The 16,717-nt window shown below is 36.9% G+C and overlaps 1 protein-coding gene across 5 annotated transcripts in view; it reads left to right on the top strand.

Annotated features, from left to right (window-relative positions):
- Nucleotides 1-16,717, top strand: part of SLC9B1 (solute carrier family 9 member B1) — an 86,482-nt gene that overhangs the window by 25,909 nt on the left and 43,856 nt on the right. For all 5 annotated transcript variants that reach the window (XM_058547591.1, XM_058547592.1, XM_058547588.1 and 2 more), the window contains 3 exons: nt 13,498-13,668; nt 14,856-14,998; nt 16,130-16,257. In XM_058547591.1, coding sequence (XP_058403574.1) covers nt 13,498-13,668; nt 14,856-14,998; nt 16,130-16,257 — 442 coding nt within the window. The remainder of the gene's footprint in view (nt 1-13,497; nt 13,669-14,855; nt 14,999-16,129; nt 16,258-16,717) is intronic.

The following is a 16,717-nucleotide window of genomic DNA, read 5'->3' as shown; positions in this document are numbered from 1 at the left end:
CTTAAAACAGCATATAGTTTCTCTACAAATCATATTTAATCCCACAGTGTATACAAGTTAATTTAAATAAGAAATCTAAACTCTCAACTGCACGCAGAAATCAGTCTAATTACCTTTAAGCACATTGCTTATATCACTTACTTGGGAGGTGGCTTGCCTCGTTGCAAAGAAACGGATATTCTAGGGCAATTGATTTAGGTTTTAGGCTATTACTTCTTTTTTGTTTTTCTTATTTTACTTTCAGTAAAGATACTAACTTATTTTCATGAAGTTATTTTTCCTTTAAATAAATGAAAGGTTTATTATTCATTTAACTATGATTTTCAAGTAATCTTGGGGCCAGAATTTCTCCATTAAAATATTATCGTCAATTTTATGAATTAAGCAGTCTCAGAAGTTTAGAGTTCAAAAATAATATCCCAGACACTTCTAGTTTCTGGTCCAGCATCATCATTCCATCCTAACAGCAAGTAAAAAGCTGAATAAAGGGGCTGGCCCCGTGGCTAAGTGGTTAATTTCCACGCGCTCCAGTTTGGCAGCCTGGGTTCATGGGTTTGGATCCTGGGTGCGTACCTACTCCATTTGTCAGCCATGCTGTGGAGGTATCCCACATACAAAATAGAGGAAGATTGGCACAGATGTTAGCTCAGGGCTAATCTTCCTCAAGCAAAAGAAAAAGCAGGAAGATTGCCAACGGATGTTAGCTCAGGGCAAATCTTCCTCACCAAAAAAAAAAAAGAAGAAGAAGAAGAAAAGAAAAGCTGAATAAGCCAAAAAAATCAACAACTCTTTTTAGTTTTATCAAAGAAGTGAGGTCACAGGGCAAATTACTGCCCCGAAAATTGGAGACAGGCAGGTGGATACAAAGAATCATAACTTACCAGAGCAGAAACTTCTGCGAGAACCAGTACCATGGTTGGAAAAGCTAAATTGTAGTTGACAAATTGGCTGGAGGCTCAGTGTGGACAAGTCTGAGAGTTATAAACTCCAGGAGGAGCCCAGTCACAGTGGTGGGGGACATGCTTTTGTGAGTTTTACCTCTGGGAGCCATCTGTCACGGAGAAGGGGAAAGCAGCTGCTATGAAATACACCAGAGCATTCTATTCTTCTTAACAAGATCTGCCCTCAAACGAAACTATTTTATCAGAGCGTAACCTATGGGGATTTTACCACAGCCAAGCCAACCTGGGAGAAGAGAAATACCGAACTTCAGCCCCCTGTAGCCTCCTATACAACCTCAGGGAGTGAAAGAAAAGAAAAGAAAAAACCGAGAGGTGCTTATGAAGTTCACAGCCAAGGGCACAGGCTCAGTAAAAGACTGAGACCTAATCATAGGACTACAGAACTCTTCCCTCGCCCCACAAACCACCACATTACCAAAGGTCCTTTTACCCAGGACATCATGTTAACCTTTAAATAAAAATATACAAGATATATTAAAAAGCAAAAAAACAGTTTGAAGAGAAAGAGCAAGCATCAGAACCAGACCCAGATATGGCGGGGATGTTGGAATTATCAGACCGTGAATTTAAAACAACTGTGACTAAGGGCTCCAATGGAAAGGTAGACAACATGTAAGAACAGATGGGTGATATAACCCGAGAGATGGAAATTCTAAGAAAGAATAAAAAAGAAATGCTAGAAATTAAAAACACTGTAACAGAAATGAATGCCTATAATGAATGTTCATTATGTAGACTGTAGACAGCTGAAGGAAAGGATCTATAAGCTTGAGGATAGGTCAATAGAAATTTCCAAAACTGAAAAGCAAAGAGAAAAAAGATTTAAAAAAATAGCAATAGAATATCCTAGAACTGTGGGACAACTATAAAAGGTGTAACATATAGGTACTGGGAATACCAGAAGAAAGTAACGGAAGAAATATTTGAAGCAATAATGACCGAGTTTCCCCCAAATTAACGTCAGATAGCAAATCACAGATCCAGGAAGCTCAGGGAACACAAAGCAGGATAAATGCCAAAAAAACTACACCTAGGTATATCATATTCAAACTACAGAAAATCAAAGAGAAAGAAAAAATCTTGAAAGAAGCCAGAGGAAAAAACACCTTACCTTTAGAGAAGCAAACATAAGCATTACATCTGACTTATCCTCAGAAAGCATGCAAGCAAAAAGAGAATGGAATGAAATATTTTAAGTGTTGAGAAAAAAACACACCAGCCTAGAATTCTGTATCCTATGAAACTGGCCTTCAAAAGTCAAGGAGAATTAAAGGCTTTCTCAGAACAACAAAAATTGAGAGAATTTGTTGCCAGTAGACCTGCCTAGAAAATTGTTAAATGAAGTTCTTCAGAGAGAAGGAAATGATACAGGTGAGAAACTCAGATTTATATAAAGAAGGAAGAGCATCAGGGAAGGAATAAGTAAAAGTAAAATAAAAACTTTTATTTTTTATATTCTGAACTGATCAAACAGCAGTTTGTTCAAAATAATAATAGCAAAAATATATTCACTGATTCTAGCTAATACATAAGTGAAATGAATGATAGCAGTGATACAAGAAACAGGAGGAGGAATTAGGAATATTTTGTTACTAGAAAGTACTTGCCATTATGAGGTGCTACCCATGAAGTGGTATAGTGTGATTTGAAAGTGGGTTTGGTTGCACCACATAATAACATTTCAGTCAACGATGGACCGTGTATACAATGGTGATCCCATAAGATTATAATGGAGCTGAAAAATTCCTATCATCTAGTGGCATCATAGCCATCGTAATGTTATAGAGGAAGAAAAGTCAAGAGAAAAGGAAACTGCAGGAGAAGAAAAGAAGAACCGCCAAGAAAATTCACAGTGAAAAGTTTAGCAGAAGCTTCTACAGACCTCAACAATCTCCTTAAAAAGTTTGAAAACATGGACCCCAACACCGAAAGGTTTTCATTAACAGAGAGGAATGTTCATGGGCATTATCTGCTTACAAGCAAACCAATGATGAAAGAAAGAAACAAACCGGGCCGGCCCCGTGGCTTAGCGGTTAAGTGCTCACGCTCCACTGCTGGCAGCCCGGGGTTCGGATCCCGGGCATGCGCTGACGCACCGCTTCTCCAGCCATGCTGAGGCCGCGTCCCACATACAGCAACTAGAAGGATGTGCAACTATGACATACAGCTATCTACTGGGGCTTTGGGGGAAAAATAAATAAATAAATTGTTTAAAAAAAAAAGAAACAAACAAACAAACCAAGCAAACCACCATGGATATATTTCTGAAAGAGTGACACCTCCTTATGAAGAGCCTCATGCAGGTCCTTCTGGAGGTATTCCAGAAGATGGCATTGTTATCATAGGTTATCATTGTTATCATAGCATTGTTATCATTGTTATCATACATGCATGTTATTGCCTCTGAAGACCTGCCAGTGGGACAAGATGTGGAGGTGGAAGACAGTGATCTTGATGATCCTGTCCCTGTGTAGGCCTAGGCTGATGTGTGTGTTTGTGTCTTAGTTTTTATTTTATTTTTATTACTTTCTTTTTCTGAGGATGATTCACCCTGAGATAACATCTGTTGCCAATCCTCCTCCTTTTGCTTGAGGAAGATTTGCCCTGAGCTAACATCTGTGCCCATCTTCCTCTATTTTGTATGTGAGCTGCGGCCACTGCGTGGCTGCTGACAAGTGGTGTAGGTCCACACCTGGGAACCAAACCCAGGCCGCCAAAGCGGAGTGTGTCAAACTTAACCACTGGGGCACAGGGCCAGACTGTGTGTCTTCATTTTTAACAAAAAAGTTTAAAAGGTAAAAAAATAAAAACTTTTAAAAATAGAAAAATGCTTATAGAATAAGGATATAAAGAAAGAAAATATCTTTGTACACCTGTACAATGTTTGTGTTTTAAGCTATGTGTTATTACACATGTCAAAAAGTTAAATTAAAAAGTTTATAAAGTAAAAAAGTTATAGTAAGCTGAGTTTAATTTATTATCGAAGAAAGAAAAATATTTTTAGTGTAGCCTAAGTGTACAATGTTTATAAAGTTTACAGTGGTGTCCAGTGATGTCCTAGGCCTTCACATTCACTCACCACTCACTCACTGATTCACCCAGAGCAACTTCCAGTCCTGCAAGCTCCATTCATGATAAGTGCCCCATACAGGTGTGCCATTTTTTATCTTTTATACCATATTTTTACTGTACTTTTTCTGTTTAGATACACAAATACTTGCCATTGTGTTACAATTGCCTACAGTATTCAGTACAGGAACATGCTGTACAGGTTTGTAGCTTAGGAACAATAGACTATACCATATAGCCTAGGTGTGTAGTAGGCTAGACCATCTAGTTTTGTATAAGTGCACTCTATGATGTTCGCACAATGATGAAATCGCCTAACGATGCATTTCTCAGAGTATATCCCCATTGTTAAGCAACACGTGACTGTAGTTGTAAATGTATATTGCAAACTCTAGGACAACCACTAAAAAAAATGAAAAAGAAGTATAATTGATATGCTAAGAAAGGAGACAAAAATGGAAGTATATAAAATGATCAGTTAAAACCACAAAAGGCAAAAAAGAATGGAAGACAAAAGTTGAAACAAAGAACAAGGGCAATGAATAGCAAACAGTAATAAACATGGTAGATATTAATCCAACTATTTCCATGATAGCTTTAAAAGTCAATGATCTAAATACATCAGTTAAAAGACGGAGATTGTCAGAGTGTATCATAAAACAAGACTCAACTATGTGTTGTCTACAAGAAATCACCTTTAAATATAAAGACACATATAAATTAAAAGTAAAGGGATGGAGAAAGATATATCATGTAAACAGTAATCAAAAGAAAGATGAAGTAGCTATATTAATTTCAGATAGAGCAGACTTCAGAGCAAGGAATATTATCAAGGATAAAGAGGGCATTACGTGATAAGGGGTCACTTCTCCAAGAAGACATGATAATCCTTAATGTATATGTGTTTACAAACAGAGTGTCAAAATACGTGAGGCAAAAACTGATGGAACTGCAGGAAGAAATATGTGAATCCATGATTGCAGTTAGACTTCAACAACCCTCTGTCAGAAATGGACAGGTCCAACAGGCAGAAAATGCATGAAGAGGTAGTTGACCTCAACAACACTCTGAATCAACTGGATATAATGGACATCTATAGACTACTTCAGCCACACACATTCTTCTCAAGCTTCACATGGAACATTCACCAAGATAGACCACATTCTGGGACATACAATACACCTTAATAGATTTAAAAGAATAAAAATCATACAATGTATGCTCTCTAAGCCTCCAGCCAGGCTAACTAAGAAAAAAAAAAAAGGGAAGACACAAATCACTAATATCAGAAATGAAAGAGAGGACATCATTACAGATCCTGTGGACATTAAAAGGATACTAAAGGATTACTATGAACAACTCTACGCCCACAAGTTTGATAACCTAGAAGAAATGGACTGATTTCTTGAAAGACATAATCTGCTAAAATGCACACAAGAAGAAACAATCTGAGGGGGCCGGCCCAGTGGCGCAAGCGGTTAAGTGCGCGCGCTCCACTGCGGCGGCCCGGGGCTCGCTGGTTCGGATCCCGGGCGCGCACCGACACACTGCTTGGTAAGCCATGCTGTGGCGGCGTCCCATATAAAAGTGGAGGAAGATAGGCACCGATGTTAGCCCAGGGCCGTCTTCCTCAGCAAAAAAAGAGGAGGATTGGCGGATGTTAGCTCAGGGCTGATCTCCTCACCAAAAAAAAAAAAAAAGAAACAATCTGATTAGGCATATATCTATTAAAGAAATTGAATTGACAATTAATTACCTCCCAAAACAGAAAGCACCACACCAGGTGGCTTCACTGGTGAATTCTATGAAGCATTTAAGAAGGAAATTATACCAATTTTCTACAATCTCTTCTAGAAGATAGAAGCAGAGGAATACTTCCCAACTCATTCTATGAGGCCAGTATTACTCTCATATCACAGACATTACAAGAAAAGAAAACTACAGACCAATATCTCTGATGAACATAGATACAGAAATCCTCTACAAAATATTAGCAAATCGAACTCAACAATGTATAAAAAACATTATACATCACAACCATGTGAGATTTATCCTAGGTATGCAAGGTTGGTTTACATTTGAAAATGGATTAATGTAATCTATCACATCAACAAGCTAACGAAGAAAAATCACATGATCATATCAATAGATGCAGGAAAAGCATTTAACACCCATTCATTATAAAAACTCTCAGCAAATTACAAATAGAGGGGAACTTCCTCACATTGATAAAGAACATTGACTAAAAATCTACAGCTACCATCATACTTACTGGTAAGAAAATAGAAGCTTTCCCACTAAGATCAGGAATAAGACAATGATGCCCTCTCTCACCACTCCTTTTCAGTATTGTACTGGAAGTCCTAGCTAATACAAGACAAGAAAAGGAAATAAAAGGTATACGGATTGGGAAGGAAGAAATAAAACTGTCTTTGTTCGCAGATGACATGATTAGACAATGTAGAAAATCCAAAGAATCAAGAAAAATAAACTCCCATAACAACTAATAAGCAAGTATAACAAGGTTGCAGGATACAAAGTCAATATACAAAAGCCAGTTGTTTTCCTATGTACCAACAGTGAAAAAATGGAATTTGAACTTAAAAACATATCACCATTTACATTAGTACTCCCCAAAATGAAATACCTAGGTATAAATCTAACAAAATATGTACAAGATCTATATAAGGAAGACTGTAAAACTCTGATGAAAGAAATTTAAAAGAATTAAATAGAGGCTGGCCCGGTGGCGCAAGCGGTTAAGTATGCGCGCTCCACTGTGGCAGCCCAAGGTTTGCCGATTCGGATCCTGGGCGCACACCAACACACTGCTTGTCGAGCCATGCTGTGGCGCCATCCCATATAAAGTAGAGGAAGATGGGCATGGATGTTAGCTCAGGGCCAATTTTCCTCAGGAAAAAAAGGAAGATTGGCATCAGATGTTAGCTCAGGGCTGATCTTCCTCAAAAAAAAAAAAAAAGAATGAAATAATTGCATAGATTGTCCATGTTGATGGAAGACTCAAAATTGTCAAAATGTCAGTTCTTCCCAATTTGATCTATAGATTCAATGCAACCCCAATCAAAATCCCAGAAAGTTATCTTATGGATATCTATGGATATCAAACTCATTCTAAAGTTTATATGGAGAGGCAAAACACTGAGAATAGCCAACACAATATTGAAGGAGAAAAATTAAAAGTTGGAAAACTGATGCTTCCCAACTACAAAACTTAATGTAAACCTATAATAATCAAGACAGTGTGATGTTGGCGAAAGACTAGGCAAATATATTAATGGAACAGAATAGAGAACCCAGAAATAGACCCACATAAATATAGTTGACTGATCTTTGGCAAAGGAGCAAAGGCAGTGCAATGGAAGAAAGATAGTCTTTTCAACAAATGGTGCTGGAACTACTGGACATACATGTCCAAAAAAAATGGATCTAGATACAGACATTACATCTTTCACAAAAATTAACTCAAAGTTGGTCATAGACCTAAAGGTAAAATGTAAAACTATAAAACTCCTAGAAGGTAACATAGGAGAAAGTCTAGATGCCCTTGGGAATGGTGATGGCTTTTTAGATACACTAGTAAAGGCAAAATCCATGAAAGAAACAATTGATAAGCTGGACTTCTTTAACATTAAAAATTTCTGTTCTGCGAAAGACAATGTCAAGAGAATGAGTGGACAAGCCACAGACTGGGAGAAAATATTTGTGAAAGACACACCTGATAAAGGACTGTTATCCAAAATATACAAAGAACTCTTAAAACTCAACAATAAGAAAAGAAACAACTCAATTAAAAGTGGACAAAAGACCTTAACAGACACCTCACCAAAGAAGATATACAGATGGCAAATAAGCGTGTAAAAATATTCTCAACATCATATGTCATTAGGGAATTGCAAATTAAAACAACAATAAGGTACCACTACACACCTATTAGAATGGCCAAAATCCAAAACACTGACACCAAATACCACTGAGGATGTGGGGCAGCAGGAACTCTCATTCATTGCTGGTAAGAATGCAAAATGGTATAGCCACTTTGGAAGACAGTTTGGCACTTTCTTATGAAACCAAAGATACTCTTACCAAATGATCCAACAATCACAGTCCTTGGTTGTATTTACCCAAATGAGCTGAAAATTTATGCCCACAAAAACCTGCACATGGATGTTTATAGCAGCTTTGTTCATAATTGCCAAAATTTTTTGTTAACCCTTACCCTATTTGTCAGTATCATACTTTTGTTTGTTTCCCCCAAACTCTCCATCATCTCATGAATTTTTTTGTTGTTAACAATACTTTATTGAATTACAATAATGTTAACATACCACAAAGAGCACAGGTCTTAAGTGCAAAGCTCAATGAATTTTGACAAATGTATACACCCTGGTAGCCATCGCTCACATCAATATAATATGGAAAGCCTTGCAATAGAATGACTTTATTTATCCCTCTTCCACCCTTCGTGCTAGATTTATCATATATTTTACTTCTACATTCTTATTATTTTTGCTTTAAAAATCCCAAATATTTTTTAAAAAGTTAAAAAAATTCCCTTATATTTGTCCACATATTTACATTCTCTGGTTCTCTCCACTTATTTCTGGCAATTTGGGCTTCCATGTGGGATTCTTTTCCTTCAGCCTACAAGTTTTCCTTTACTGTTTCTTGTAGTGTAGGTCTTCTAGCAATACTCTCAGCGTTTATTTCTCCAAAAATTCCTGAATTTCGCCTTTTTCTTAAATTTTTTAAATTGAGGTATATTAGTTTCAGGTGCACAATATAATTATTTGATATTTGTATATATTGCAAAATGATCACTGCAATAAGAGTCTAGTTAACATCCGTCATCGTACATAGTTTAAAAATATTTTTCTTGTGATAAGAACTTTTGAGATCTACTCTCTTAGTCACTTTCAAATATACAATACAATATTATTAACTATAGTCACCATGCTGTACATTACAAGCTCATAACTTATTTACTTTATAACTGGAAGTTTGTACCTTTTGATGCCCTTCATTTTGCTCACCCTCCCACCCCCCTCCTTTGGCAAACACCAATCTGTTCTCTGTACCTATGAGCTTGATTGTTTGCTGTATTAGATTCCACTGTAAGTGAGATCATATGGTATTGTTCTCTGTCTGACTTTTTTCACCTAGCATAATGCCCTTCAGGTCCATCCATGTTGTTGCAAATGGCAAGATTTCCTTCTTTTTTTTTTTTTTGCTGAGGAATATTCACCCTGAGCTAACATCTGTTGCCAATCTTCCTCTTTTTGTATGTGAGCTGCCGCCATAGCATGGCCACTGACAGACGAGTGGTGCAGGTCTCTGCCCAGGAACCGAACCTGGACTGCCAAAGTGGAACGTGCCAAACTTAACCACTAGGCCACCAGGGCTGGCCCAAGATTTCTTTCTTTTTCATGGCTGAATAATATTCCATTGTGTATATACCACAATTTCATTATCCATTCGTCCACTGATGGACACTTACGTTGTTTTCATATCTTGGCTATTGTAAATAATGCTTCAGTGAACATGGGGGTGCGTATAACTTTTCAAGTTAGAGTTTTCATTTTCTTTGGACAAATACCAAGAAGTGAAATTGCTGGATCATATGATAGTTTTATTTTTAATTTTTTGCACAACTTCCATAATGTTTTAAATAGTGCTGCACCAGGGCTGGCCCCGTGGCTTAGCGGTTAAGTGCGCAGGCTCCGCTACTGGCGGCCTGGGTTCGGACCCCGGGCGCACACCGAGGCACCACTTCTCTGGCCATGCTGAGGCTGCGTCCCACATACAGCAACTAGAAGGATGTGCAACTATGACATACAACTATCTACTGGGGCTTTGGGCGGGAGGAAAGAGGAGGAGGATTGCCAATAGATGTTAGCTCAGGGCCGGTCTTCCTCAGCAAAAAGAGGAGGATTAGAGAAGGAAAGTCTCAATAGCTTATATGGGTATACTCTGCTGTTCTGAAGGTAGGACTGTTTTTTTGTGGAGTCCCTCCTCTGAGACAGTCTTCTGCCTGGAACAGGGCAGAACAAAGCTTTATTGACTGATAGGCTTTGGTTTGTGGTGAATCAACACAGAGCTGACTATGAGGATATGGACTTTCCACATGCCAGAATGAGACGTTCACTCTTGAAGCTTTAGATCTCCCTTAGATAATCCAATCAACTATTTAAAGTATGATAAATGCTAGCAGTCTCTAAGCTAGCATTATCTTATCTATCTTATCATTCATATAGTATATCTATCTTATCTTGTCACGGATATGGCGATCCATGCAATGGAGAGAGGAGCAGAGTCGCTGACTGGTGCTGTTGTACCATTTACAAACCCTTGATTAATTTCCCTCTCATCAGCCCCTTTTCTCGCTCCTGCCTTTAGCTGTATACTATCTCTAAGCCCAGAGATTCTTTCACTTTCCGTTGTCAGATGGATTTCTGTAGCTCCCTCACATATTCAAGGCTGCAGCTTTCTCCACCTGTTTCCATCCTTCAACTTGGCCCTATCTGCTTTCACCCCCCAGAACTATGTGACAGTCACTCTTTCTTCTCCCCCAATTCTCTTCATGGTGATATGTTTATACCTTTTTGTATTTCTTTTTATTTTAGTTAAGTCTTGTGTGCCCTCTCTGCCATCTTGAACTAACTTGGTTTTGTTCTTATTTCCTTCTCTCCCTTCACCCCACCCATCCTCTTTTTCACTTAATCAAAACTTCCATTTGGGGCCAGCCCCCTGGCTTAGCAGTTAAGTGCGCGCGCTCCGCTGCTGGCGGCCCGGGTTCGGGTCCAGGGCGCGCACCGACGCACCGCTTCTCCGGCCATGCTGAGGCCGCGTCCCACATACAGCAACTAGAAAGATGTGCAACTATGACATACAACTATCTACTGGGGCTTTGGGGAAAAAAAAGGAGGAGCATTGGCGATAGACGTTAGCTCAGAGCCGGTCTTCCTCAGCAAAAAGAGGAGGATTAGCACGGATGTTAGCTCAGGGCTGATCTTCCTCACCAAAACAAAAAAAAACTTCCATTCATTTAGTTTATCTGCTCTCAGCTTGGTGTTGGGCAAGATAGCAAATAGATTAATTTTAAAGGAGGTGCGTGTTTATTCAAATAAATATCTAGTTAGTAAAATTCCATGAAATATGACTAACTGTAAGTCATATTACCTGCTGTGTAAGGTAACTAGTGATTTTTGTGTGTGTGTGTGAGGAAGATTAGCCCAGAGCTAACATCCGTTGCCAATCCTCCTCTTTTTGCTGAGGAAGAGTCGCCCTAGGCTAACTTCCATGCCCATCTTCTTCTACTTTATATGGGAAGCCGCCACAGCATGGCTTGACAAGCGGTGCATCCGTCCACACCGGGATCTAAACCTGCGATCCCTGGGCCGCCAAAGTGGAGCACGTGAACTTAACCACTAGGACACCAGGCCGGCCCCTGATTTTTTAAATTTCAGTGATTTTTTTTAGTTTCTTTCTAGATGTTCTATTTGATTATTTTACAATATTTCCAAGTATTTCTTTTCTTATGTCTTTATTCTTTTTAAATTGTCTTGAGTTTCTTTGAAAATAAATATTTTATAGTGTCTGTCTAGTGGTTCTATTGGCTAAGGTTTTTGGATATCTAATCTCATTCTTTGTTGTATCCATCAACTTTTGCTCATAGAGGATTACTTCTTATTTTGTAAGTTTTTATTTTAAGTTCAGATGCAGTGGAGCTTTACCTGTCAGACTTTATGCAGTCGGGAATCAGGAGTGTCTATTAGGGATATTTTGAACTGGCATTTACTAAGTACCCTAAGGATAGTTCCCTGAGAAGACACTTTTTCTGCTAGGTTTAGGGTTTGGCGGTTCCCAAACCATGCAAATCATGTAAATCTGAGCCCTAAACATAATTCAATTGAGGCTTATTCTATGTATGAATTCCTAGAGGTGATTTTGCCACCCAGAGACCAGCTGAGACAAACAAACTGCCTTGTCATCTCCCTTTGTCAGTAGAATCATATTTTCTGGCCCATTCTTTTAAAAAAAGTTCAGTCCTTCAAGTGTTGCAGTTTTGTGGAGTGGCAGTAATCAGAGGGGAGGAGACAAGAATCTTAGTTCTAACTTCCAGCCTTGAGCTTGTCAAAATCCTCCTCTTTTACCCTCGACAGTTCTATGCAGCCAAAAAGGGGTCACAGGTTAAGAATGCACTTAAGCTGTTTTAAGAACCTGAAAAAGAATTAGAAATTGTGATTCATAGTAAATGAAGTTAGCCATTTAATTTGCAGATGGCAATTCACAGTGCAACCATCTGCCCTTCACAGAAACCCATGGATTCCCCTAAAATTAGGCCTTTCCTTTGTATCTGGTTGCCAGAAACAAGATGTCTGCTACCTTATCCTTACTCACCCTGTCCACCTCTACTTCCTACACATAATCTAAGATACTTTATGTTCTCCCAAAGACCAGGTTTACTTTTTTCCCCGCACTCACTCCCTTTAATAATTTATACCAAATATCAACTGAGTTATGTTTCAATACAAAGATTTAGTCTTTTCCTGTTAAAAAATTTGGCACCGTGTCGCTGTGATCTTCAATAAATTTGCTAATTCTTATCGCAACCAATCATCTTTTTATTCATGATGGAAAAGCTACTTTAAAATATAAAATGAAGGGCCCAGCCCTGTGGCCAAGTGGTTCAAGTTCCGCGCACTCCACTTCGGTGGCCCGAGTTCACAGGTTTGGATCCTGGGTGTGGACCTACTGCACTCACCAGCCATGCTGTGGCGGTGTCCCACATATAAAGTAGAGGAAAATTGGCATGGATGGAAGCTCAGGGCTGATCTTCCTCAAGCAAAAAAAGAGGAAGATTGACAATGGATGTTAGCTCAGGGCAAATCTTCCTCAGCAAAAAAATAATAATAATAATAAAATAAAATATAAAATGAAGTAAATCTAATCATATTGCCATGACATTTTTAAAATGTCATATATTATGAAAAATATTTAGCACTTTAAAGGATTCACGTATAGTTTAAAAATATTTTTTACAATAAAAATGCTTTGTTTAAAACTTGTCCCATAAATTGATGGAGATTTTGGATGTATGTTAAACAGATATTTCATCAGTCATACTAGCACACATTAGGCTACGCTATGTATCATATATAATGATATATATGATATGTATCATATATAATGATACATAGTATTATGGCTATTACAGATATTTCATCAATCATACTAGCACACAACATTAGCCTACACTATGTATCATTATATATCATACATATCATATATATCATTATATATGATACATAGTATTATGACTATTAATATGATATTTGATATTAATATATTAATTAATATGATAGTTAATAAAATAGAATTTATCTTTTATATGTATAGATCTATGTCTATGTGGATGTATAGATATGTGCTCTTTTTTATATTTCAGGAGTTGTACTTTTTATGATATGGTGTATAACCTGGTCACTCTCAGGCCCTGAAGTTCTCCCTGGTGGAAATTTATTTGGAGTGTTAATTATCTTTTATAGTTCCATTATTGGGGGGAAACTTTTGGAACTCATTAGAATACCTTCAGTGCCTCAACTTCCACCTCTTCTTGGTAAGTGTATAATTACCTCTCATTTCTTTGTTATTGACTATATGTAAATTATGAACATATTCTAGTCAGAGTAGATATAATTTAGAAATATTTCAATGTAAAATGATCTATATAGCTTTTTATATATGTATTTACTATATATGTGTATATATGGCTCATTTGTAGAGTATTTATTCTCTCTATACATACACACACACAGATTTTTTCTGAAATGTATTATTAAAAGAATTTAAATATACTCAATAAATGGTTCCTTTTGCTTTATCACTTAATGGACTTTTTTTTACTTAATTTTATGTAGTATGGAAAAGTAAAAATTTGGAAAAGACATAATTTTTTCTATAGATAACCCAACTCAAATACAATAATAAGATTCAAATATTATAGTGACTAGGACAACAAAGGGTCCTGTGGTTTTGGGGCATCTCCACCCTGTATATTCATGGATTCATCCTCTGGCTAACCAGAGTTATACCCTGTTTCTTCATCACCATTATTATATAACTCTCCAGCTGGACAGAGGAAAATTAGTGGAACAACTTCCATCAGAGGTGTCTCCTTTCTTCTAAGTATTCAATACATCCAAATATTCAGTACAATGTCAATAGAGATACTGTCTCCATCTTATTTCTAACACCCTTTCTATGTCTATAACACCCTTTCAGCACCTCCTAAGTATTCATTGAATCTTTTCTCCTCCTCTCCAAAACTTCCACTCTTGCCCTAGCTTAGGCTATTTGTTTCCACATATTCCGTGGACTATGGCAGAGACTTCTAATTGGTTTCTCCTCCAGTTTTATATCTAGCTAATTCACCAAGACTATCACATAGAAAGTGCAAGGCTCATTGTGTCATTTCCCAGCTAAAACTTTGCCATGGTGCCTTCCTCTGCCAAAGCAGGGGTGGGGATATCTTTCCACTATCTGTCCCCTCCTGCCCATTCTCCCCCTCCTATCCTTGCCCCTTATGTTCTAGCAACATTGAATTACTTGTTGAACCCTATTGAGAAATGTCATTTCTTATCTTTATTCCTTTATTTATGCTGCCTCTTCTACTTGTATGTAACCTGCCCTTCACCAAAGTAATTAGAGACATAGTGTGTTTGAAGAGGGGAAATTAAACATTTCTGTTTTCTCTCTTGGAAAAAATGAACTGAATCAGACATGCTTTATTTTCTTTCTTTTAAGGCATGTTACTGGCTGGCTTTACCATCAGGAATGTTCCATTCATCAGTGAGCATGTCCATATTAGTAACACGTGGTCTTCAACGTTAAGAAACACTGCCCTTACCATTATCCTAATACGAGCTGGGCTTGGACTTGATCCCCAGGTAGATTTCCAAGTATACCTTGAGTAAAGTTATTTTAAATATTAGAGGCTGGTGGAAAAAAAAAAGAGGCAGAATTTTTATTATAGCTCTTCCAAGTGGAGTCCGTAAGCAAAACTAAGATAAAGAACAAAAATTTTGCAGAAATATTGGCAACTTAATTTCTACTTGTGGTCATATTATTACTGATCGGAAGAGAAATCACTGTGATGTCAGATCTCTGTTAGAGATGGGACACTTGCATAAAGATAAATGTCCCTTATGCAGCATTTGTATTATGTGGGAGTTGTGGCTTTCCTATGCAGAACTACTTTTCAGTTAACAAAGGATAAGTTCACCCCATAAAAGGTTTTTGCTTTTGTTTTGTTTTGTTTTATTTTTTCAGAGATTAAGATCTTCAGATATTTTTGTTTTATGATTTTTTCCCACAGAAGTACATTCCTAATTACCTTTGCATTATTGTAAAAGCTAATCTTTAAAAATATTTCTTAAAATATTACTATAAATCTATTTGGACTTTAAAAAGATGACTGCTAATGAATATAATGAATATATCATAAATATAGCTACTCAAATGAATGTGGCAAATGTTTAAGTTTAGTGAAAATATCTCAAGAGCATAAATAATTATAGACAGTGATAATTTACTATATTCTCCAGTAGAAAATTTGAACCAATGAGAAAATTTTAAAATTCTCCCTTTTAGTTAATTATGCAGTTTTTAAATGATTTTCTCTTTTGGCATGTTGATATTTTCTATTTGTAATTATTATGTTAATTAAACAGTTCATCTCTAAAAGTTGACTGATGGAAATATACCTGTAGGATACTTTCATTATACTATTTACTAGGAAGATTAAGCAAGGTAGAAATAGTTAATCACAGAGAATTGGATCTTTTTTAATAATTAAAATTCAACGATGTTTTATAAAATGTGAAATAGTTTATATTCTAATCTATGACGACATATAAAATGAGCTGTATTAGCATTTCAAGCCCAGTGGGACAATCTGGGAGATTTAATTTAGTATAAGCTCATTACTCAAAAAAGACTATGTATTTCAAGATATGCTTAAATAATTTTCTTATTGGTCATTATAAGTTTGTCTAAATGTGCCTATGTTTATATTTCAGGCTTTGAAGCATTTGAAGGGAGTTTGTTTAAGGTTGTCTATGGGTCCATGCCTTATGGAGGCATGTTCAGCTGCTGTTATTTCCCACTTCCTTATGAATTTTTCCTGGCATTGGGGATTTCTCTTAGGGTAACTTTTTCTCATTTTTCCCTATGAAAATATTCAGTTAAGGATGCTTGGTTTAAAATTATTGAAATATTCAGAATATTGTATAGACAAGCTTCTCATTAAAATTCTTTTCACAGTGGTAGAAAACCTGGGAAATCAGTTGGTCAGAAGCAGAGCCAGGTCCTAAATCCACCATATCCTTGACAAACATGCCTAGTCCCTAAATGTTTAATGCCAAGATAATTCACTTCATCAGTTTATTCCTTCTCCCCTACATTGTAATCAATCTCTATTTTTTAACCCATCTAATGGCCTCTTCCTTATACACTATATGTATTATATACATCAGAGATATTTTATATAGATATGTTTAGTTTTTAAGTTTTTAGGTTCAGTTTTTAAAATTCTTTAAAGCAACTAGAATTTATTATGTATGGGGATCTTGATACATTTTTTCCCACAACACCATTTGTAGAAAAGT

Source organism: Diceros bicornis, chromosome 8 (genome assembly GCF_020826845.1).
Source record: "Diceros bicornis minor isolate mBicDic1 chromosome 8, mDicBic1.mat.cur, whole genome shotgun sequence".
NCBI lineage: Eukaryota > Metazoa > Chordata > Mammalia > Perissodactyla > Rhinocerotidae > Diceros > Diceros bicornis.
Note: the sequence above shows the minus strand (reverse complement) of the source record. Positions and strands in the feature narration are given on the sequence as shown.